The 24,686-nt window shown below is 46.3% G+C and overlaps 1 protein-coding gene across 6 annotated transcripts in view; it reads left to right on the top strand.

The window, feature by feature from the left end:
* Positions 1–24,686, top strand: part of HHAT (hedgehog acyltransferase) — a 346,103-nt gene that overhangs the window by 165,061 nt on the left and 156,356 nt on the right. For all 6 annotated transcript variants that reach the window (XM_072831173.1, XM_072831170.1, XM_072831169.1 and 3 more), the window contains one exon: positions 6,528–6,563. In XM_072831173.1, the coding sequence (XP_072687274.1) occupies positions 6,528–6,563 (36 nt within the window). The remainder of the gene's footprint in view (positions 1–6,527; positions 6,564–24,686) is intronic.

Raw genomic sequence — 24,686 nt, 5'->3', positions numbered from 1 at the left:
GGCTTCTTCTTTTTTTTGTAATAAATTTATTTTTTATTGGTGTTCAATTTGCCAACATATAGAATAACACCCAGTGCTCATCCCATCAAGTGCCCCCCTCAGGGGATCAGGGCTTCTTGAGTCTGCGTATAAACTTTACTCTCCTAGCGATCGATCAGATTTGGTTTGACTTCCAAGTGTCCAAGTCAGTTTTCACACCTCGCAGGTGGGAAACTGTGAGAGCTAGGCTCCGGGGGCCCTCTAACAGGATGAACACAGCTGGGGGTGAGAAACTGAGGACTCTAGGCTGAAGACGCAGAGCGGGGACCGTCCCTGCACGTGGCACTTGATAGAACACTGCCCTGCACGCAGCGCGCCAAGTGGCCACGGCAACTGCGCCGCTAAAACGCACCTCACCAGGGAGACGGCCTGGCGGCTCCCAAGCAGCCCGCGAGCCTGGGAGGAAGGGCCTGGAAGGCGGGCAGCCTGGCAGGGCCGAGCACCTGCTCGAGCCACGTGTGAGTTCTGCTCTGAGTTGTGCCCCGGACATGCCGTGGGGGGCGCTCCTCTGCCAAGGGGGGGTGCTCTAGGGTAGACGCACGCGCAGCGCGGTGTCAGGTGCAGCGCGCCCCAAGCCAGCGCCCTGGGAGGTTGGCCCAAGCTCGGCTGACGCTCGGCAGCCGGGGCTTGGCACGCCGTTAAGGTCATCCAGTCCAGCTCTGCGTGACGGGCGGTCCCTCTACCCCGTGCTCCCACCTGCCCGGCGTGGGAGGCTCGCGGCCGTGCCTAGGACACTGCAGCTTGTTGGAAACTTCCTGGCCACGTAGCAGGCTGCCTCCCGCGGCTGAGCCCAGGGGACATGCGGGCGACAAAAACTTGCATGTCACATCCGCACGCAGAAGACTTCCTATTGTCGATTTCTGCAAGGAACCAAGGGTAATGCGTGCAAGTCACTGTTTCTCATGTGTCTTAAGGAAATCCTGGCTTGCCGTGAGCTGGTGCCTATGAGAGATTATTGTCTTAGGAGCAGCTGAGAAATACTGTGCTAGGACAGGCATCCTATTTCAGAGGAGAAGCCCCGTTTCTATCCGTGGGGTATGTATTTTACAGATCTACGCATAGCAGCTGGTGTGTTAAATAAGTGCTTGGGCGTCTTCTATCTGCAGTGCCAGGTGCCAGGGCGGACAGAGACGCTGGTGTCGCGTTACGGCACACCGGTCACACTTTGGACATTCACTGAGAATCTGCTTGGTGGCTGGCTCTGGCTCTGGCCCTCCTGGAGCCTGCAACCCACCAAGGGATAGTCGTTTGTTGTCCATCACACTGTGTTGAACCTATTGTTGACTCCGCCGCCTCTTTACTAGGCTCTGCTCTCCTTGAAGCGGGGGTTCTGTGCTGTGCATCACCGAATTCCCACTACCTGGCACATGGGAAATATTTGTTAAATGCGTCAGTGGCTGAGCATACAAAAGGAAAAAGCACCGGCTTTGGTGTTTGGTACTCTGAGCTCGATCCTGACTCAGCAGCTTACTAGCTATGTGATAGAGGATAAGGGCCTGAGGCTTTATAAAACAGGGATCTGTTCTGGCAGTTGGCAAGGGCCAAAAAAGATCATATCCAGAGAGCCTAGCCCAGTGCCTGGCATAGAGTTCTTTTTTTTTTTCTTTTAAGATTTTATTTATTTATTCATGGAAGACCAAGAGAGGCAGAGACACACAGACAGAGGGAGAAGCAGGCTCCTCACAGGGAGCCTGATGTGGGATTCAATCCCTGGACCAGGATCATGCCCTGGGATGAAGGCAGATGCTCAACTGCTGAGCCACCCAGGTGTCCCTCTACAGTTAAAAAAAAAAAAAAAAAAAAAAAAAAAAGAAAAGAAAAGAAAAAAAAAAGCATATTCCCTTTCTCCTGTAGTCCCCTAAGGCACCTTTACATCCATACAGGAAAATTAAATGAGAAGATATTTCTAGACCATTGCTTGGCTTCTGTTTTGAAATTAAAGGCCCAGCCCTGTGTAAGTGGGGCACCCCTGAATCCTTTGGAAGGAGCCCAAATCAGCTTTACCGTGGGAAAGAGGAAACCCAGTATTTCAAGTGTGGAAGGTTGAAAAAGTTCTGGAGATGGACAGTGGTGATGGCTGCATGGCGGTGTGAGTGGGTGCTCTTGATGCCACTGAACTATACGTGTGACAAATGGTTCAAGGGGCAGCCCGGGTGGCCCAGCGGTTTAGCGACGCCTTCAGCCTGGTGTGATCCTGGGGACCCAGGATCGAGTCCCACGTCGGGCTTCCTGCATGGGGCCTGCTTTTCCCCCTGCCTGTGTCTCTGTCTCTCATGAATAAACAAATAAAATCTTTTAAAAAAAGAAATGGTTCAAGTGGAAGTTTTGTGGTTATGTGTATTTTACCACAATAAATTCATTAAAAAGACTCAAACCGTTGCCCTGACTTACAGCTCTCCCAGCAGGTGAGCCATTCTCCGAGTTAAGCCAGTCACAGAACATCGTCTTTCCCTCAGTCTGGATGTGGGCCACCAAGCATTACTGTGGAGCCTCCAGAAAGCAGCCGAGGCCTGGCTGAGCCTCAGGGTTGCCTGGTGTGAAGCTGCGTGATGTGAGGCATTCAGCTCTCTTGCAGATTATTTTTCCTCTCCCTCCTTCCCTCCCTTCCTCTCCCCCATCCTGCAGGAGTCTGGGAGCACGTCTTTGTACTCGATCACAGAATCATACCTGAATCCATGCCTGTCTCTCTCTCTCATTTCCAGTGTTTCTGTCCTGGGGTGAGTCCTGGTCACCTCTCACCTGGACTGCAGTGGCTCCCTGCCCTGCTTCTGTCTCATCCTTTCCCTTCAGGACACTCAGAGTATTCCTTCTGAGACATAAATCAAAGCATATCACACCCTCTCCCCCTAAATGAATGAAATTTAAGCAAATGAAAAGAAATACCATTCCCCTGTTAAAGACCCTTTAGTGCTTCCCATCGATGTTAGAATGAAGCCCAAACTCCTTATGTACAGCCTTTTCAGATCTGGTCCCTGTCCCCTCTCCTACCTCGGCTTGTCCCAGTCCTCTGGGCCTTCCTCCTTTCCTCCAGCATGACACCTTCCTTCCCACCTTGGGGCTTTACCCAGATGTCCTGCTGCCTGGAACACTCTCCCTCTGGTCTTTGCATAGCTCGTCCTTTCTGACCATGCAGATCTGCACCCAAGTGTCACCTCATCAGAGAGGACTTCCCTGAGCGGCTGTGTGGCCCCCTCTGTCCTGTCACCTTGTGTGCATTCTCTGCTCTCTGATGTTACCTTCTTTATGTAAGTGCTTATTTGTTGTTCACCTCTCCCACCTAGACTGGGGGTGCCATGAGAAGTAGGGCTCTTGTTATGTTACTCCCCCCCACCTCCCTTTTCAGGGCTAGATCAGTGCTTGGCACTTAGGAGGCTCTGACAAAATATCTATTAAATGAATGAGTTATACACACAGATGCATTGACACACAAAGGAATAAGACGTGAATACCTGTGAGGAAGTTCCGTTTTCTTCCCCTTACATTTTTCCTGGTACATTTTCTGATGCTGATCCCTATCCTTGACCTTCTCCAATCCACCTGTTTCCAAGTGACTGTTAGCTTCTTATAGTATTCTCATCGAAAGCTTGCCTAATGGGGGATGCTTAAAGACCCTCACTTGTTCCAGCCCCAGATTCCATCCATGACCAGTCATGTTTGCACAAGAAGAAATGATCACCGTATGTCACCATCCCTTACTTCTGTATATTTAGACCCTAAACTTTAGGGGACACTGTGGTGACAGGTGAAGCTGGGCATGCATTAGTGTGTACTGGTCCTTCCTGAGGTGCCAGTCGGGGCCAGGGCAGGCAGGATGATGATCCTGCTCTCCTGTGTTCCCTGCCAGCTCTCACCTGTAGCTTCAAGACTCTCTATGAGGCCTCCGTGGTATAATCGATCTTCCTGCTCTCCTGCCTGTTGTGTGAGCTCTGTCCCTCAGCTTTCCAGCTGTACTACCCTTTACCCCACTGCACAAGTCCTGCCTGTGTCCTGGGTTAAGTGACCTCTCTTTGTGGGCTGCATAGTGAGACCTATTATTTCTTTTATATGTGGCTTCTTTCTCCTACTGAGTTATTGGAGATTGGGCTTCCATTAAAACAACTCTTAAAAATTGGAGGGAAGGAGATGACTATTTATTGAGTACTCACAGGTTTACCAAGCACTGTGCTAAGCCCTGTATTTATGTTATATCACCTAATTCTCATAACCTTCTGTGAATAAGGGATTTCCATTTTCCCACTGAGAGGCTGAAGCCCAGTTACATAACTTTCCAGAGTCTGAGCTGATTCTAAGGCCCAAGGAGCTAGATGGCACCTGCGGGGCAGGTATGCTCAAGGATGCAGAGCAGGTGGGCTTGCCTGGGGCAGGGCAGCCACATTGGAAGAAGCAGAAATCAAGGCAGGTGGAAAGGGACCAGTTCTTAAAATGTACAGTCATTTTCAATTAGTAATAATGAGAGTCAGTGAGAGCCTGTGCTTTTAGTGGGAAGAACAAGCAATTCATGGCTTTTAGGGCCCAGTTTGACTCCCAGATTTGTCCTCTACTAGCTGTGAGCTCTGCAAGTTACTTAGCCTCTGAGCTTTAGTTCCTGCACTGATGAATGGAGGTGCCAATACCAGCCTCACTGGCAGTGGCTTCTGTATGTATGCACCGAACATAGGCATTGCCACCTCCTAGATATTAAATAATCATTTCTACGAATATTGTTAGGTTTTCCATTACTCCCTTGGGGTCTTCTTCTCCCTCCCCCCGCCCCCTCCAGGTTCTCTGTGATTCTTTCTGTGTCTATTTTATGCTATGATTCCTGCAACAGAATCTGATGCTTTCTGCCGCTGATATACTTGAAATGGCTAAATAGGTTTTGGATGAGTGAAGGAAGCTGAAATCTTTGTTCTAATCTATACGTGTATCTCCCATGCTACAGGTCCTGGTGAGCTTGCAATTGCTATCTGTCATGTGCATATATACTTATGTAGCTGAGGAACATAGTCTTGGTTTTGGTTGAGAGGAGGGCTCGTTTCTGTTTTTGATTTTTTTTTTTTAAATCTGTGTAAAATATGATTGGAGGAAGAACTTAACATCTCCTCAGGTCAATGTATTATCAATTGAAACAAATCAGCTAACCCTGCAGGTACATCTCCCTTTAGAGCTCTTTTCAGCAGACTAATGAGTAAGTGGAACTTATTTATCTTGAATTCCATCTTCCTGAATCATGTAATGACTTCAGGTAAGTGATGTAGTGAATGAGGTATTTTATATTTTGGCTTTGCTGCTCTGTTCTCTTCTACCCCATGTCCATGACTGGTAAACAGATGTTTGAGTACATAAAGGAAGCCTGCTGTTTAAAGGTATCCAAAGGAATCTTATCTTAATGTCAGTAATCATCTGTTTTATGTCAGGTAAGGTGAGGTGCCAGGCATGCTGGGATGTTCCAGGGATGGAGCTGGGAGCTAGGGACAGTCAGAGCCTCAGCGGTTGGACCTTGCTCTAGGCGAATTTATGTGTCTGTTGCTCATTGTTTGTAGGGACAGAATGAACTCAGGCTTTATTCAGGCAGATGGCTAACCTGGGAGGCCAGTCTGTTGGGCGGGACACAGTGACCACCATCTAGGAGATGTGGCCATGCATGGTTGACAGCATCATGGTTCCAGCCACCCAGTCTTTTTACTCACAGACCCAAAGGTGAGAAAAGGACACTGGCTAAGTGGGTCAGAGGTTTAGGGGGAACAAATGTGCTAATTAGAGAAAGCAAGGCCGTGTGCCATTCATATGGATTAACCCAGTTTAGTGGTGTCAGGGGGAAGATGTCTCTGAAAGGGTCCACGACTGCCCACGACTTACTGGATGCCCAGTGTGAGGCCCAAGCACAATGGCAGGCTCAGCAGCATGTGCATGGAGCTACTTTCCTGCCTTCCCTTCCAAGGCAGACCCAGCCATGGACAAGGTTGCTCTCTGGTACAAAGTTCCAGGGACCACGGCTGGGAGGAACATGGAAGGACAGTGCTGACCCTTTCCCACTTCTGTTTTTACCTTTGGCCAGCATGGTTTTGTACTTGTAAAACATTTATTTTTGAGCAAGCGAACATCTGAGACAGGACTCACCTGTTGGCAAAATGGTGAAATCTATGCTTATGGCCTTTTTTCCCCCCTTTTTTTCCTAGAGAGAGCTCATAGACTTGCTGAGACACTTTTGCTGTCATAGAGCAGTGGTTCTGCATCAGAATCGCCTGGAGGACTTGTCAGATCTAATGGCTGGGCCTTCAGAATTTCTGACTTAGTATGTCTGAGGTAGGGCCTGAGAATTTGCATTTCTGGCAAGTTCCCAGGTAATGCTGCTGTGGCTGCTCCAGGGGTCATACCTTGAGAACTGCTCTTATAAAGTGATTGATTTATTCACCAGGCTCTGAGTGTAAATTACATATATTTGGTCAAGTCCACCACTGCTGTACATTTCTTTTACTGACATACTTGTCTATGTCTTCTTTGAACAGGTATTTTGATGTTGGACTGCATGATTTCTTAATCAGGTAAGCCCATAATTTTTATTCTATATTATTGAAGAATATGTCTGTTATGGAAGACTGGGATGAAACTAAATTCCTTTTTAAATATCTTGATAAATAATGGCAGTTGTATACTTATCAAAAACCCACTACGATTTTTTGGGCCTTCAAGAATTGCACGTGAAATGACCCTTTTTAAACAATCAGAGGAATTTCTGTTTAAAGGCGATTATATCTGAAATGGTAGTTTCTCAAAAGCTTGGACAAACTTACTCCAAGTGCTGGGCTACTGGAAAGACAAATAGAAAAGTGAAGAGTGTCAGCTTATATTCGTACATTAAACAACCCACTTAACCAATTTTCCCTTCATTGAATTTCAGCTTTTAAAGTTGAATCTACTGGTTGTTTTATAGTCATGCAGCTCCAACCTTGTTCATAATTGGAAGAGATTACAGATGGCAGTTTATATCCTAGTTTATTGGTGATTTTACCAGAGTTGGCTTATGGGGCATATTAATTCCAAATATCTATTAAATCAAACAGAGGTTAAATGAAAATATACCAAAATATTAACAGGGCTGGTAAAAACTTGCATGATATTTTTTCTGCTATCAACTTTGCTGTATCTTTTGGATTTTTTTTTCTTATTGACCCTGTACTATTCTAATAACAGTGAAAACTGGTTAAAAAAACCTTTGTCAAAAATATATGTGAGAAGCAATAACAGTTGCTGAAGGACTGTAAGTTAGTGATTACAAGGAAGCTAGAAGTTAAATAGAGTGATTTGCTTTCTGCAAATATGAAACTTGAAATGCTAATTCTAAGACTCTGCTAATAAACAACCTGTAGGGATGTCTGGGTGGCTCGGTGGTTGAGCATCTGCCTCCCAGAGTGTGATCCTGGAGTCCCAGGATCAAGTCCCACCCAAATCAAGTTGCCTTCAGGGAGTCTGCTTCTCTCTGCACCCCCCCCCTCTCTCTGTGTCTCTCATGAATAAATGAATAAAATCTTTAAAAAAACAACAACCACCTGTAAAGCACGTGTGACTTCTGGTATTGTGGTTCAGCTCTATACAATGCATGACCATCTTTCTGTGGGTAAGATGCTGTGTGAAGGGAAATGTACATCACTGGCATCAGCTTTATCCCAAACCCACAATTCTTCTGAGCTGCATCACATACAGTGGTGTTCCAGGAAAGGCCATGCATACCTTGTCATTTCTCCAGGGCCTCATCCAAGGCTCTGCCCTGAAATCTTTTTGGCTTATCCTAGACCCAAGGAATATGGATTTTCCTGGCTTTCTCCAGGATATCACACATAAATGGTAGTGTGTTAACCGCTGCCCTTGACACATTAAGGGTAAGTGCATTTTAGCAGGACGGATAAAAGACCAGCGTTCACCAAAGAGGCAGACATGAGGATTCCTTATGTAAACTGATGAGAGAAAACTGGGTGGCTATAGCTCAGCGAGTGGTTTGGATTTTTGAATTAATGTCTCTGGTACGTTGTACTGCTTCCACGCCACTGTTCACACAATTACTTGTGGCAGATCCAAGTCTGTCTTTATTTTTTCTAGCAACTTTCTTGAGGGCAGGGAACACGTCTTAGTCACCTTACGGTGATTAAATTGTATGGAATCAACCTTCAACAAATATTTGTGGTTGGAGTGAATGAACAAAATGAGGCAGAAAAGACAAGGAGGGCAAGGATTAATAAGCTGTTCGGTCACTTATTCAACAAATAATTATGAAGCTTGTCGTGTGCCGCTTACTTGGATATGTCTGGGAATACCACTGTGAGAAAAACAGGCATTTGATTTAAAGCTTTCCGTGAGGGGGTACCTGGTGGCTCAGTGGCTGTGCGTCTGCCTTCGGCTCAGGTCGTGATTCTGGGGTCCTGGGATCCAGGTCTGCATCGGGTTCCCTGCAAGGAGCCTGCTTCTCTCTCTGCCTATATCTCAGCCTTTCTCTCTGTGTGTCTCATGAATAAATAAAATCTTTAAAAAATAAATTAAAAAAATAAAGCTTTCCCTGAGCTTATCACTTGCCAGGCTTGTGGTGTGAGAGACCTGAAGTGGGGAGTAGAGGTGATCTGCCTCTGGGACTCCTCCTCCCTTTGTGGTTGGAGCCCCCCGTCTTCTGGGCTCCAGCCGTATCTCCTTTGTGGGATAGGGATGAAGGAAAGGGGGTGGCTGGGTGCCTTTAATGTAAGTGGTGCAGGAAATGCCCTTGTTCTGGCAGGAGGCCCTTTTGGGTGGGTACTGGTGAGCTGCTCTAACTAGTCACTTAGTGTTCTGTGAACCAAGTACAACTGGGGGTTAAGGCTTCCTTCTGCCCTGACATCTCTCTGCAATTGTCCTTCTTTGGTCTGGTAGGGACAGAGCAAATCAGCATGTTTGCTGTGTAGCTGGTTGGGGAATGAGGGTCAGCTCCCCTTGACGCAGGCGTGCCCCAGTCTCTGTGACAAGGTCTCTTCGTACTCCCCACCCCCACCCCCATACATGACAACACTCTGCCCTTAGCCAAGAACGGGAAGGCTCTGAGTGCCTTCCTCTGCTCTCCTCCCAATTTGGCAGGTGGGGGGCTGGCGATGTGTGGGGGAGGCAGTTTCTGGGAGCAGTCGGTTCCCCCTCCCCTAGGGGGTATCACCTCTTTATTTGTAGCTGCCTTTAGAAAATGGGTCCTTTTGGCCCCCAATGTGGGCGGTGAAGCCCGATGGGCACTGTGTGCTGTGTCCCCTGGGCACCTTAGTGAGAACTGCTGCACCTGCACGGTAACCCTGACACCAGGTTGAAGCAGGGGGGTCAGGCACCCCATGAGGGGCGGATGACGGCATGACAGCTACACCTCCTTCGAGAAGGTAAGCTGTGAAGGGGACCAAAGACAGGCCAGGCAGCTGGTGGAGAGGGTGGTTTGGGGATTTTTTTTTTTTTTTTTCCTTTTTAATTGGAGGAACTCTTGTATTTAGCCACCAGAAGGTGTCAAGTGCCCTTTTGACTTAGGGAAAGTGGTTTCAGTTGTGAGCAGAGAAGCAGCATGTGATTGCCCGGGGAGCAGGGAAGCAGAGGTGGCCCTTTCCTGTGACCCTGTCACCGCAGAGAACCGTAGAGGGCTGGAAGAGTGAGGCGGAGCGGCGTGCATCCTCCTCACCCTGTGTTGGCCAAGAGAAGAAAATATATTCCCTTAGTCAGAGAGGAGGCATTGGAGAAATTGGCATCGATTTTTTTCTTAATTAACTACATTTATTGGCTCCAACGAGCTCTTAACATGTGCTCTGGGTCATCAGGCTGTATTGAATATTTAGCGTTCGGCGTAGGAGAAACTGCAGCGTGCCTGAAATTAATCAGCCCCATCTTTTATGTTGATGGAAGTAACGTCGACTTTTCTGGAATGGCATAAATTTCCGCGAAGCCGGGAGCCCTGTGTGCACTCCCCGCCTGGGCAGCTGCAAGGAGGGGCATGCCTCCTGTTACGTTGTTGGAGTCTTTCTCTGAGCTGTGGGGGCAGGAAGGGGCGGTCCGGTTTGATGAGACGTGAGCACCTTGGGTATTGGTGTTTTATGATGACTGTGGGAAAATCCAGGGACCTCAGTCCTTCCAAATCTCACCAAAATCAAAGGGAAGACTTTGAGGAATCGGTAATCACCGCTCACTTAAGGAAAGCCTCAGAAGAAGACTCTTGGTTTGGGGTCCTACAAAAGAAAAAGGGGATAAGCGTCCAATCTGGGAAGAGAGATTATGGAAGAAAACAGCTGTTTCATTTGTAGAAAGAGGGTAGTGTGTTTAAGTTTTAGCTTAGTTGAGTTTTGGCAAGAAAGTCAAAATGATTAGTGATGTTTGGTTTGGTCCTTGCTGACCAAGGCATCTTTCATTTTTACCGAGAGTTGTGGCCAGCCCCAGCCCTCCTATGGGGTACACAGTAGAGGCTTTGTACCTGCCCATCTGCCCCTCTCGGAGCTCCTCATGTTGGGGAATCGTTTTAAGTGATACAGAATGTCGTCGTGACTTCAAAAAGAGAACCTGGAGCCATCCCTCTTCTCTGTTGTCTGAAAGATTCAATTTGTCTGTTTTCCTTTCGCAATTTTTGCATTGCCCTTATGCTTATACATTTAAAAATCAGAAAAATAGCAATTTTCATCTTCTCTGGATTTTTTCTATCTAGCTACCTAATCCATTTCAAATAAGGATTTTTTTTTCTAAATAGCAAAACCAGTTTTCTTCACCATTATTTTCCATTTTTTGTCCTAAAGACCAGGTGTAAGTGCATCAGAGCCACTACTTTTGTCCTAAGGATAACGTCTTGCTGTCCTGTCAGGACTAGCAGAAAACGCAGAGGGTGGGGTCCTGCCAATGATACTTCTCAGGCAAATAGAAAACGTCCCTGAGCCCCTGACGTGGCCCCAAAGCTATCTGAGATCTCCAGAGTTGATAATGGTCGTGAGAAATTCCTTTCTCTAAGTAAACAGATTCTGCTTATAGAATGTGGTTCACTGTAGTGTAGCTGCAATCCTGTAGAAACACTGGAGTTTATATAAAACAGCGTATGCCCACTTGAAGCATTTTGTTCTGGCCAGAGGAAGGTAGACTGGGAAAACTGTTCACTTCTTGTAGTGCATCTTGTTCCAGAGGTTGATCCTGAGGTTCCACCATGGTCTGGAGTGTCTTCGAATTGCCAGAGGGCAGCAAACGGCAGAGAGATAACGGTCCAGGGAATTCGGAAATGAGCAAAGCTGCTTTTGGCTTTCCCTTGGTGGCACCCTTTACCCGACCCATTCATAAAACTAGCCCCATAGCGGAAGGGAAGGGTTGTTTGGGCTAAAAAACGTTGGTGTTTGGAGCTCCATGAATCACAGGGTAGTTTTTAACCTCCTTTATTTTGAGTACCACAAAGTCTACCACCACATTTGCTGTAGTTAATTGTAGCCTTCATGGTGTTGATAAAGAAGTCTGCTCACCATCATTTGAAATATGTCTTGGATTCTGTGATGTGTGAAATGTTCAAAAGAGACTGCCTTGCATCTTGAAGAAGGCAAGTAGTCAAATGCAGGATTAATTTAGGCTAAAGGACTCCTTTTCAGAAGAAGGAAGAGAGCTGGGGAGAGGCCTCCCTCTTTCCTGTGTCTCCTTAGGATAGTTGGTACCTGTTTAGGCTCTGAGCTGCTCTGGAAACAGAGAGGTTAAGGGGTGTGTGTGGGCATTTGGTCCTGGGAGTAAGAACCAGATGGTAAAAGAAAGATGATTAGCATCCGATTCAGTCTGGTAGTGCATGCATGAAACATATATAAACTCACAATATATATACATATTTTTATAGATAAATATAAAAGAAAGATACAACTATTATGTGTGTCTTTCTAAACACACACACATAAATACACACACACAATAACTCAGAGGCAGACTACCTGATTTGTAACATAGGATTTTTAATTTTGTAAATGTAACACGGAAGTCAACTTTTGTTTGTCCAAGGAGATACTTTTTAATAGTGGTATGAAAAGCAAATGCATTGATTAAAAGTTGCTCCCACCGGAGGTGGGCCTAAGCTCTGTGTTTTTGCAGTCCTGATGAGGCCCTGCTGATCTTCTCTGAGTGGCACTCGGTGGGGAGGGGAGGAGATGTGGCACCTTGCATCTTGAAGAAGGCAAGTAGTCAAATGCAGGATTAATTTAGGCTAAAGGACTCCTTTTCAGAAGAAGGAAGAGAGCTGGGGAGAGGCCTCTTCCTCTCCCCAGCTGGTGGTAAGATGGGGGGTAAGGTGGTAAGAGGTGGTAAGAGCCACCAAGCCTCTTCTGTCCCTGCCTGCTACAAGTTCATCTTCTCTGAGGCCACTGCAGTAGCACAGCATTCTTTTTAAACAGTCCTTTCATTCCAGTTGTGGTTATGTGAAAAACCGGTGGCTAATGAGCTGGGTGGTGTTCTGGTAACAAAGTGCTCTAAATAAAAAGTGAAGAACATGTGAGTGAAGAAAGCCAGATTCCAAAGCAGGCCCCACAGAGGTAGTTGGTGAAAATGCAGGCAGGGAGCTGAAGAGAAGCTATCCTGCTTCCATGGGTCTGTCCCTTCCCTTCCATGGAGCTGTCCCCCATCCCACAAAATTGTCCCCCCCCCTTCCATGGGGCTGTCCCCTCTCCTGTGATGCTTCCTTACTTCCATCATTGCTCCTGTGCCCAGTTTCCAAATCCTGGTCAGTCTGTCTCCTTAACATCTTTCACATCACCCTTTCCTCCCTGTGTCTAGAGAAGGGTCCTGCACTTCAGTCTGTACTCCAGCTTCTCCCCTCCTAGAGCTGTGGTGAGGTGTGGTGGTATGAGTAGCTCGGCTCTGGGCCCGGAGACAGTGGGGACCCAGTGAGGGCCCATTTGTCCCTTCTCCTCCCCACCTCACCTCTGGAAGCAGCGTCTTGGCCCATCTCTTCCGCCCTGTGTGACTCCAGAGAGCTCAGCAACCCTTTCCAAGCCCTCCCTTCCTCATCTGTAAAGTGACCGCTTACCTGATGCTGTCACTCCCTACCCAGGACGAGCCTGTGCTTCTGTTCCCTTCTGTCAAAGCCACACCATACCCTGTTGTTCTGGGCCTACTGCATTTGGTCCTCCAGCTGCCTTTCCACCTCATCTCATCATACTCCCCTTTGTGCCACAGCCAACTGGGAACAGATGCGGCCTCCCGTCCCTCCCTGAGGTTCCTGGCTCCTTTCCTTTGCTCCTGTGTTCCGTGCCTGAGTTTTCCCCGCCCCCTCCACAGCCACCTTCTGGCCCTGACCAGTCCAGCTCAATGCTGCCTCCTCCAGGCAGCCTTCCTCTTGCTCCCTCCACAGAATGATTTTCCAAGCTTCCTGGACCTCGGGAATCTGCAGGGTCATTTGACATGGGTGGGCACCAGGAATCAGTGTCATTACTGCATGCCCCCAGTGACCCTTAGGCTCAGGGAAGTTTGAAACCCAAAGCTTTAAACAGAGTTCTTTTTGTGCTTGTCATATTTTCCTCTTCGAGGGCGGATCCAGTTCATGCGTGTATTCCCCACAACACCCCATAGTGTCTAATGTACAGAGGGCCCTCTGAGAGGCCCAAACTCCGTAAGTCCTGGGGATGTATGCACAGCACAGTGACTATAGTCAATAACACTATATTGCAAATTTGAAAGTTAAGAGAATAGTTCTCATCACACAGAAATTTGTAATGAGGTGAGGTGATGATTGTTAACCAGATTTACCATGGCGATTATTTGCAACATACATGTGTATCGGACCTTTTATGTTGTATGCTTGAAATTTAATATAACGTTTGTTAAAAGATACAGAGGCATATGAAAATTTGAAGAGTTTATTTGAGCAAAAATGGAACCAACAGGACAGTATGCAACCTAGCCAGAGAGAAAGGAGCCCTGAGGAGCTGTACAAAATGAGACTTGCATAGGCAGGAGAGAGCGGGAACAAGGAAGTTAAACTAGGCATGAAAGAAAGAAAGAAAGAAAGAAAGAAAGAAAGAAAGAAAGAAAGAAAGAGAGAGAGAGAGAGAGAGAGAGAGAGAGAGAGAGAGAAAGAAAGAAAGAAAGAAAGAAAGAAAGAAAGAAAGAAAGAAAAGAAAAGAAAAGAAAAGAAAAGAAAAGAAAGAAAATGTTGGTTTTGCAGGATTACTTTGCTTATTTTGCTTTAGGGGGTGGCAGGGGTCTATGGGGCACATTACCTAACTTGCGCTGATCGGGCGATTCCTGACTGACTGGTTTGAGATTCCATTTCTGGAAGAGCGGAAACTGCAATTAACTCTCTGGTTAAGTCTCATTGCGGGTCTTAGCATTGGCAACTCCATTTTGGGCCTGTTGTCTTGTTTCTAGTATGTTATATATCAATTATATCTCAGTTTTTAAAAATGTAATGCTTTTCCCATTAAAAAAAAAAAGCAACAGATTGAGAAAGTTTCTTTCCTTCACGACAGGGCTGAAGTCAGTGAGTGACCTAAGGACAGAGAGTGTAGGGTAGGAGCGCTGCCTGAGGACTTGGCACCATTCCTGGTTTTTTTTTTTTTTTTTTTTAATGTCTGAATGAATGAATTGTAACTCTCAAACAGGTAGTGGGACCTAGTAACCATCTCCTTATCTTTTCATGTAATCCCATTTCTGCAAGTGACCTAAGCACTCTTCCAGAAGCTGGGAGAAAATGAGTGAGAGAAGGTAGGCAGTGCCCTGCCCTCTGCCCTCACTTGGCTTCCGTTGCACGGGACGGAGACAGGGTAGACAAGCAAACAAGTAAGTGGGTGTGGGGACTCCCATGAGGTGACGGAGGGCAAGGGCCCAGAGCCACTTGTGACAGCGCAGGTAGGGTGGGAAGGGCCTCCTTGAGGCATCTGGGGACACTGAGCGGAGATGCGAGCGAGGACAAGGAGGCAGCCGGAGCAGGAGAGGATCCGGTGAGGACCAGAAGGGAAGGAAGCCCGTGGGGCTGCGGGCCAGTGGAGTCCAAGGAGGTCTGGAGGCAGAAGCCACAGCCACACTGACAGGAGGATTGGATTCCCTTTTAAATGTCATCAGAGCCACTGGAGGTTTTGAAGGAGGGGAATAACATGATTTGACTTATATTTTTCAAAACTCACTGTGACAGGCTTAGCTGGGCAGTTAGTGAAATTGAGAGTTTTGAACCTCAGCCATCACCATGTGGCGCCACCACAAGCTGGAGCTTGGTGACTGGCCCGTCCTTGCTGGGGGGGGGGGGAGGATTCTCTGACGCCCAGCTGCTGTGAAAGCTGCTCTGTTGAATAACAATAACCCTAAACTCTCCTTTAGCCTCCCTCTGTTTGTGTTTCCTTGTATTGTAAAAGGTGCAGCTATGCACGTGGATGTAAAACCCGGGTGAACACTCTAGAAGCCTGGGCCACTGGAGAGCATGGGTCTGGCACTGGGAACTGCCCTCAGGATGGGGGTCTGCAGCCTTCTCCTGGTGACAAGTCATCGTCTGGTCTTGGGAGCTCCCCACAAGCCAGGCCTCTCGCACCTTCCCTGGTACTTCGTCTCCGCCCTCAGAGCCCCTGTTCGCTGCTGCTCCCCTTGCCCACGAGCCGCCCTTAGGGCCCTTAGGACGGGAGCCCTCCCGCACCCACAGCGCTGGCTCCTGCTCTGGGGCTGCCCGCAGCGGAACCCCGACTGCTTTGCTCACGACAGCTCCTGCAGGATGTGTTGGTGTATTCTCTCCTTTGTTGTCAGAAACTGAGCCCCCCTTCCCGGTGTCCCCCAACATGGTCACCGTCCAAGACAGTTTTTCTTATTTATTCTCCAGACTGAAACACTCGGAGCACTTTACAGTCACTTTCTCTCCTTGGTAGAATTTTGGGTTTGGAATGACCTCGACGGTGGTGTCCACATGACGGTGATTTTCAGTTCTTAGAATATTTCTCAGATCTACTCTTGCTTCTGTCCTGCTACCACTTTTGAAGAAAAAGCTTTTTAGAATTACTCATTTTCATGGCTGTGCTATATTAAGTTTGCGAATTAGAAAACCCAGATTAAAAAAAAAACAAGTAAAAGAAATCCTTCATGCTCTGAGAGTTGAAATGCATAATTCACTTCCTACCATACATAGCTTCTATCAGTACAGATGTTCCAGCAAATAAATGTCTCTTTTAAAAAAATTAAAAAGAGCCACTGGTGAACTAATTGAGAAGATTTGCTACGTAGAGACATTATGGTAAGTGTAAAAAGCTCTGAGTCAGGGATGCTACTGAGCAAGACAGGCTGTAAGATCCATGGTCTAAAACTAGTGCAGATGGGTTATTTACTTGACAGGACATTTGTTAAGTAATGACGGTGGTGTAGTGCCTTTTTTTGAATTCTTTCTCTAATTCCTGGGATTTCTCTAATTCCTTCCACACTAGGGGGAAGCCAGAAACCGGCTTTAGATTCCAGATTCAGATTCCCCTTCCCCTTTATTTAGATTCTGATGAGAAGAGGTGTGTGCAGGTAGGACCTGGAATGCATTCTTGTGAGCCTGGCAGCAGTGACATCCAGCTCTGAGAGGCAGAGGTCCAGGCTTGGGGCCCCTGCCCCAGCCCTGGTGATTGGGAGCCGCTCCCCCTAGTCTAGGAGTCTAGTGGTGGGCACAGTAGGATCCCCATTGCGGCGGGGGTAGTGTGATTTGTCAGCAGTTCCTGACTGCATCACCTCCGAGGCTTGGCCTTGAGGCCCTCCCTCAGAGATTGTGCAAACTGCCGATCCTTCTCTAATAAATCCCTTTCATAGTAAAACGAATTAGAGTGAGTTCTGTTATTTGCAGCTAAAACACCCGGTAGAGTTACTTATCCAGTGGTGTTTGGGATGTGTAGAGCGGCAGGGGGAGGGCTTTGTCCACTGGCCGCCTTAGTTCCGCACACCAGGGGTACCACTGCAGCTGTCTTTGCATCAGGACAGAAGCAGTGTGTGAAGCGGCCAGGACATTGGATCGGGTGTAGAGGACCACGGCTGTCGTCCACCTTAGTGCTGTCTTGCTGCATTAGCTTCATGCAAGTGTCTTCTATTTGGACCTCAGTGTCCTTATTTGTGAAATGAGAGAATTATACGCGATGAACTCCAACATCCCTTCCTATCTCAACAGTCTTTGATAAGCAGCTTTGGTGTGTTCAACGTTGGAGGGCCACTTCTGTTGTCCAGATCTGCACTGCCCACTCTAGTAGCTACTGGCCACATTATTTATTGTAAATAAAATATAAATTGATTAAAAGTCAACAGAATTACAAGCTCAGTCCCTTAGTTGCATGAACCACATTTTAAGGGCCCTCTAGCCACGTGTAGCTACTGGCTACCATATTGGGTAGTGCAGAGCGGAGATAGAACATTTCCATCTTCACAGAACATTCTCGTGGCTAAGACTGGTCTAGATGAAAATGCCATTTGTCTACTTCCTTTGTAGAAACACTGTGTGTTCCATTGTATTTCTGCCTGCCTACTTGAATGATTAATATCCACCTTATTAGCATTCAGCTTGCCTCAAGTGGGACTCCTTATTTATCTATCCTTCCCCATGACCCAACCTACTCTTCTCCCTGCCCCTGCCCCACTCCATCTTAGAGAATGCTGCTCTACCCACAACAACCAGGGTTGAAGCTTTGGGGTTATTTTGGAAATGTCCCTCTTCCTCAGACCCCACATCCATTTTGGCTCCTAAATTCCATTAGTTCCTCCTATAAATATTAACTGCACATGTCTTGTTTCCGTCATTCCTCCTCTGTACCCCATAACTGAGGCTCCCCCCTCATCTTTCACTTATCTTCTATTATGAACCTCACCCTTATTTTCTTCCTCCTTCCAGTCTATCGTCTCAGCCCACCCCCAAGGGTATTGAATCAAAATAGCTTAGAAACATAAGGCGGTTTTAATTAGCCCTCTCCTCCCTCAGTCGTCTGTTCAGGGCTTTTCTAGACCTAACAGCGCCATGAGCAGGCTCCTTCAACTTCCTTCTGTTTCCTGAACACAAGTCACTCTTTCATTCTCTTCTTTTTCTTCATGTTGGCTCCCTCTTCTTGCATAAGCCCTCTTAGCACCTGGGTTCAGAGGATACCTCTTTTGCAAAGCACTGCTGACTCCTCTGAAAGAGCTAGATGCCCCCGACCCCCTAGCACTCTCAGTCTTGTCCACCACAGTCAGTGGCTTGGGGCTCAGGCTTAGGCAGCCTGGGTTTGAGAGCTGGTTGTGTCACTGTTGACTCTATGACCAACCCAGCAGCTCTGTGCTTGACTTTTCTCATCTATAAATGGGTAGTAGTAGTAGTAATACCTACTTCATGGGTTTAAATGGAATAATATACATCAAGTGCTTAAAATAATGCTCAGCACAGACTGAACGCTTGATAATTATTAGCTATCATCATCATTATCATCATGCCTCCCCCCGCCCCGAGGATCAGAACCATGGGCTTGGTTTCTTCTGCATTTTCCTTTGAGCACCTGGGAATAGACGGTGTGCCCATAGGTTGGAAATGGCTGTAGCCCAAACCCAAATCAGCTCTGGCCCTTACTAGTTACGTGGCTTTATCAGCCAGTTATTTAATATTACTGCCTCAGTTTCCCCTCTGTGAAATGCTGCCTTAGGAAGACAGGTACTTCAAAATCTGAGTTAAACCAAGTAAATAAGTAAACACCAGATGGGTGAGATCAATCACTCTAAATGTGTGGGTCCATTAACTTATTTCTCAAAGTCTTAGTATCTACTGTCCCCTACTCAGTGCTTGAAACCCAGTAGTTAGCAGAAGGGACATAATTCCTACTCCAATGGAACTTACGGTTTAGGAGCAGAGGAGAGTTTGTCAGATACCATATGCATGTCTAGAAAAGTAGAGTAGCCAGTAGTGCCAAAAAGAGAAACACATGGTCCTACAAGTGTGTGTCTTAAGGCACCCAATTCAGGGGTGTGGCAGGAGCCAGCCATGGGGAAGGTTCCCCCAGGGGGCAATGCTTGGGTTGAAGGTAGAAGGAAGAGCATACACAAAGCCCTCAGGTGGAGAAGCAGAGCGTTTTCCAGGAGAAAGAACAGAAACAAAGTCCTTGTGGTTGGAGCACAGAGTGAGGCTGGGAAGTTGTCCTGGGCCAGGCCATGCAAGGCCTTCCAGGCCTAGAGTCTAAGCAGTAACCTGGGAATGTGTGACTGAGCAGTTGGCTGGGAAAGTAGCTGTCGTTAGAACCGACATATGCGTGTGTATCCTGGCACGTTCCAAGTCCTCACTGGGACGATGGAGTCGACTTACTGAAGGGAAGAAACTTTCAATAGAAAATGTGTAGTATAGCCTATTAATTTACTAGAGTGGAAGAATCTGTTGTGAGGAATATTATCACCAGTTAATAATACCAACCTTTGCAATGATGTGCATTTTTGTATTAATTAGAGCAGATTTATTTGCATCCAGAAACTTTTACCCAAATGAAAAAAAAAAACGATGACGGTATACTCAGTGGGCGGGGAGCCGGGTATACCCTGAGCTCTGTAGGAATAAGGAGCTGCTGATGTACTGGAGAATAAGTATGATGCCATGAGTCAGTGTAGTGATTTATTTCTCCATCATTTGCTTTGAAGAATTGTCAAAATCCCAGTGCGCTTGTGGATGTTATACTTCAAACATTACTTATGAAGAAGTACAGCCTTGGAACCTTGGTTTTGGTTTCAAGTATTAGTCAATGTTTAAGGCCAAGTTCTGTTGTGGTGAGGATACACACTGTGAAGCTGGTGTGGATCAAACAAAACACTAAAGCAAGCTGTGAGGAATGGGGTCAACCTGCTATGGGCAGGAGCTTACTTGGGCACCAGCCTAGTACCAGGTGGTTGGTGTGTGCTAAGAGTTCTGCAAGATTTGCTTCCTAAGTATCTATTTCCTCAGAGTACAAGTCAAAAAGTTACTTTCTGGATCTCCCTTCCATCTAGGGTCAGAATGTATCCCAGGCCCTGCCTTTTAGGTGCATCTAAGAGGTAACTTTAATTCACAAGACAGAACAAGAGGGATCCCACAGAAGTGTTTCTGGCCAGGGATGGTAGAGAGATGTGCGGCTTCTACATGCAGCCTAGACCAGGGTTCCCGGCATCTGCAGTGCCGGCCGCAGCCCTGCTGGCAGTGGCATCTCCAGAGAAGTCTGGTGGACTAATCGTCTCCTAGTCTGGCCTGATTCACTGGCCCACCCAGATATCCTGTGATCTAATGTTCTTTAAGAAATGCCTTTTCTAAACAAACTAGGGGTGGTGGAAGGGGAGGTGGGTGGGGGGTGGGGGTGACTGGGTAACGGGCACTGAGGGGGGCACTTGATGGGATAAGCACTGGGTGTTATTCTATACGTTGGCAAGTTGAACACCAATAAAAAATAAATGTGTATATATATTTATATTATATATAAAAGAAATATTATATATATAATATATAATACATATAATATATACATATAAAAGAAATGCCTCTTCTGCGTAAATTAGCTAGAGTGGATTCTGGTGATTGCAACTAAAAAAAACTGTCACACGATGCAGAGGAGTGTGGTCAGGGCAGTGAGTAGCTCTGTTCTCCCAGCAACTCAGCGCTGAGAAGGGACCCCGGGAATCTCAAGGTCACTGGATAAAGTTCATTTTTTTTGGGTTGTGCCATTAATTCAGATGTTTCTGCTAAAATGTGAGGCCAAAAAACTTGAAAAACCTCAGGTTATATAAAATTGCACACACAAAAACAACAGGCTTTATGGAAAAATAGAGATGGGTAGATTATTCGAAACCTATGTAATGCTGTCCAGGGCACTAAGGAAAACAATAGCAATCCTAATGAGAATCTCAGCACAGCTGGGAAGTCACCTGGAATTCCTAGGAAATAAATATTCCGTTAAGTATCTAATAAAGATTCTACCTTTATGGTAGGAGGGGCCCAGGCTGCTGAGTGCTGGAGGTAAGGGCAAAGGGAGGTGGGCGCGGGTTGGAGGGGGGGGGCGCTTGGCAGGCAGTATACAACTTGAGCCATGACTGAGACGGTGGCTCTGAGTCCTTGTTTTGTGGTGGTCTTTCCCACAGGATCTTAGGGAAGTGTCCTCTGTGCTTCCAAGAGCATGTGGCTCAACTAGTGGGCCAGTGGGAGAATGGGGCAGGATGAGTGGGAATCTGTTACAGTAATGTAGTTAGCTCGTTAGTGACCTTTGTGTTTGGATGCTTTTACTTGGGGGCTATGAAAAAAATACATATAAACTGATATGATTTCTGTTGTATGTGGACATTGTTCTCCTATTTACCAATTACATGTGAACCATGATATATAAAGAAGTGCGTGTTATTATAGACGACTGTATTTAAAGTGTTCTGTAAACTTGAAAAGGTGCAGGACGCTTGGCCTGTAGGTAGAAGGACTGTGGGAAAATGATCCCCCAGCACTGATCCAGAGGAGGAGCGCCCGTAGAAGAGTAGACTGTTATCACAGGAGACTACAGAGAGGTGGACTAGCATAGCAGTTAGAAGCACAGGCTGTGGACTAGACCACTGGGTCTGAATTCCTACTCTATTTCATACTAGGTCTGAGCCTTGGTTTTGTCATTTGTAAAGTGGAGATAATAATGATCCTGTCTTAAAATTCATTTAATTAAAAAAATTTAAAAATTAAAAAAAATGATGACATGTATAATGCATGTAAAACACATAGCTCCCCAAGGGAGGACTTTTGTTGTTGACTTCTCATCCATTTGTCTGTAATACCATCTGCTCAAGGACAAGGAGAGACAACTAACTCAGAAGTAGAACCTCTCATGGGGTCTAACAGGTGCTCAGTCCGTATTTGTCGAATTATATGTTGGCAAATTGAATATAAATTAAAAAATTAGAGAAAAACAAAACAAAACAAAAAACCCCCTGAATCTTAATCTGGTGAGAAATACCCGCATGGACTGCAATCAACACCCTTTCCATCCATCCTACTAAGTCAGTGTGGAAACTGCTTTGTGGCAGAGGCGGGATGATCTTTATTGAGAGGACAGATTCAAAAGCACATTCTGGACTGGCAGCCTGTGAATCCTGGGTGCTTTGGAGTAACATGAAAGGTCAGACCTTGGAAACAGATCCTGAGGAGAAAGGAAGAACAGCTTACTGCCCGCCTGGTTTCAGTTGTGACCAGGCCATTTAAAATAAAAACACTTTAGAATCTGAAAACCCACAGCGTCTGCTTCTAATTAAAAGGTTATTTGCAGACAATATGTTTTTCGTAGAGTGACATTTGTGTTTATTAATACACTGAGTCAATTGCAGTGAAATCCATTTTGTAAATGGAAATAGATAATTATTTTTGAACCTTTTAATCACTTTTAAGCAAAATCATGAACTAGAAAGCATTTAGCTGAGGACGTGCATCTGATTACATCAGCAAATTATTTAGCTGGGATGAGATGCAATCTATATTGTCTCCTTCTGCTCTATTGAAGGATGGTTCCTTACTTTGTCTCTAGGTTCTGTGACATCTTTACTCTCATCTGGTTCTTCAGATAGCCATGATTCTAGTCCTGGCCTTTTCACTTATTTCAGGGCCTTGAGAAAGTCACTAGAAGTTTCTGGGCATTAGTCACTTATCTGTAAAACACCTTATGATTTAAAAGATCTCTTCTAGCCCTGATCCTATATAATGGCGGAATTCTATGACTTGATGAAAGTGGATGGATTCCTGTAAATAGCTGAACAATCCATGAATCCTGGTCTTCCTGGGGCTCCATATCCAAGTTTTAAATATTAGATTTTATGTTTCACTCAGCACCATGCACAGAGCTCCTACTATGCACAGGATATATTAAAGCCAGTGAGGGAACATAAGCGTAAGCAGCTGTTTAATTTTTCGTGGTCTAGCTGGGGAGGGAAAGCAAACACTTAGGACGTATATGATACGTATAAGATCAAGCCAGTCAGAAATGCCAGAGTTCAAGCATTCTGTAATTGTGGAATATGGAAGGAAGGAAGGGTCATACCAGAGAGTCTGGAGAGTGAGACACAGTCCCAAAGATAATATTTATAATTGAATAATGGAACTGGGATTGTACTGTATTTGGTGAGCCAAATGTGGACTATTTTTCATCCTGTTTTTTTTTTTAATATAGTTGGATGTATCTTTCTCCCTCACTCAATTTATGAGCGCCTTGGACACTTCTCTTTTTACTTTGAGTTTGAAAATCTCGTGACATCTAGGATAGCACTTTGTTTAAGGTAAACATCTTGAATGGCGTAACTCCCGCCCCCCCCCCGCCTCCGGATTCTCCCTGGTTGGCCCGACCAGTGTTCCCGGGCACCTGAACTTGAACATGACTAGGGGAGATAGTCAGATGAGATGGAGGTAAATGGCATAGAGAGCTTGGCTGTGTCTGGTGGGCAGCTCTGCTGTTTGCTTCAGAAGACAGCATCTGTGGCAGTAGCCAACCCGGGGGAAGCCAGTGTGGGTGAAATAGCTGTCTCACTGGAGGTAGCTCTTCGGCTTATGTCTGGAGATAGTCTTTGCACTGTTTAAATACGTTTTCAGTTACCTCTGAGATCTGAGATTGATAGCCAACCTAAAGCTTCCACCTGCTAAGAGCCTCACAGTCCTGTTGCTGATGCATCTTGCTGGGCAGGCAGGTGAGCAGCAGCCCACCGATCATGTGTTTCAAGTGTACCCATAGGTGTGTTTTTGAGAGCAACGGAATCCAGCTATGCCATCGCTGCTGTCACCTGGGGCACGTTAGAGGGGTTGTGTCATCCTGCCAATGAAGCTACTTGGATAAAATGAAGTTTAGAGATTTTCTCTGATTTGATAACCTTTACTTTCTCTAATGAGTAGTAACAGCCTGGTAATTTAGTGTCATTAAAATTTGTTAAACTTCTGAGAAATCAGCCCTGACTCTAAGAGCTGCAAATGGGCCTAGCATAAATGAGTCTGTGTTGGCCCCCGGCTGGTTGGTGTGGTGTTACAGTGAAGAATGCTCACCGGTTCCTCACATCACTGTGGGAGACGGGGATGGGAAAACCATTGCTACTTGTCAACCCCAAAGAGCCGGTGGGAGAACTGGGAGTGTCGGGCTGTGGCACAAAGTGGGAGGACGTCCTCTCACACCTGCTGGCTGCCCCAGCACTAAGCTAAATATGCCGTGATTCGCTGACTGCTCTCCTAGCTGCTCTTCCTGGTCCTGAGCAGACACCTGTGGGCCCAGCCTGGCATTGACTCCTTCCTGCCTCTCTGATGGCTCATGTAGAGCCCAGTGGTTTTTCTTTTCAGACTTCATACTGTGTCACCACACCGGTGCCCTGGTGGATTTGTGCACCTCTGTCATATTTAACTTTGTTGCCTGAGGACACCGAGTGATGGCTATTCACACTACACAGAGTAGAGATACATGCATTTTTAAATAAGGTCTTGTTGTCTCCTACTTATTTACTTATTTGCATGCTCTTCTTATAAAACAGCCTCCACCTCATAAACCTCCTACTTCCTTGTGCACATAAGCAATAAGAGAATTCCTAGAGAAAACCTAGATATATAGGATTTAGATCTACTGATCACATCAGGGCCAACCTGTGTGCAGAATTGTACTGCCTATCTGGCCATTGACAGGGACTCTAGATTGAGTTAAATCCCTCTTTGCTTTCCATGATATACTGAGAGTAGAATGTACTGTTGGATATCACCCTTCGGTAGAGGTTTGGCTTTG

This window comes from Canis lupus, chromosome 6 (genome assembly GCF_048164855.1).
Source record: "Canis lupus baileyi chromosome 6, mCanLup2.hap1, whole genome shotgun sequence".
Taxonomy (NCBI): domain Eukaryota; kingdom Metazoa; phylum Chordata; class Mammalia; order Carnivora; family Canidae; genus Canis; species Canis lupus.
Note: the sequence above shows the minus strand (reverse complement) of the source record. Positions and strands in the feature narration are given on the sequence as shown.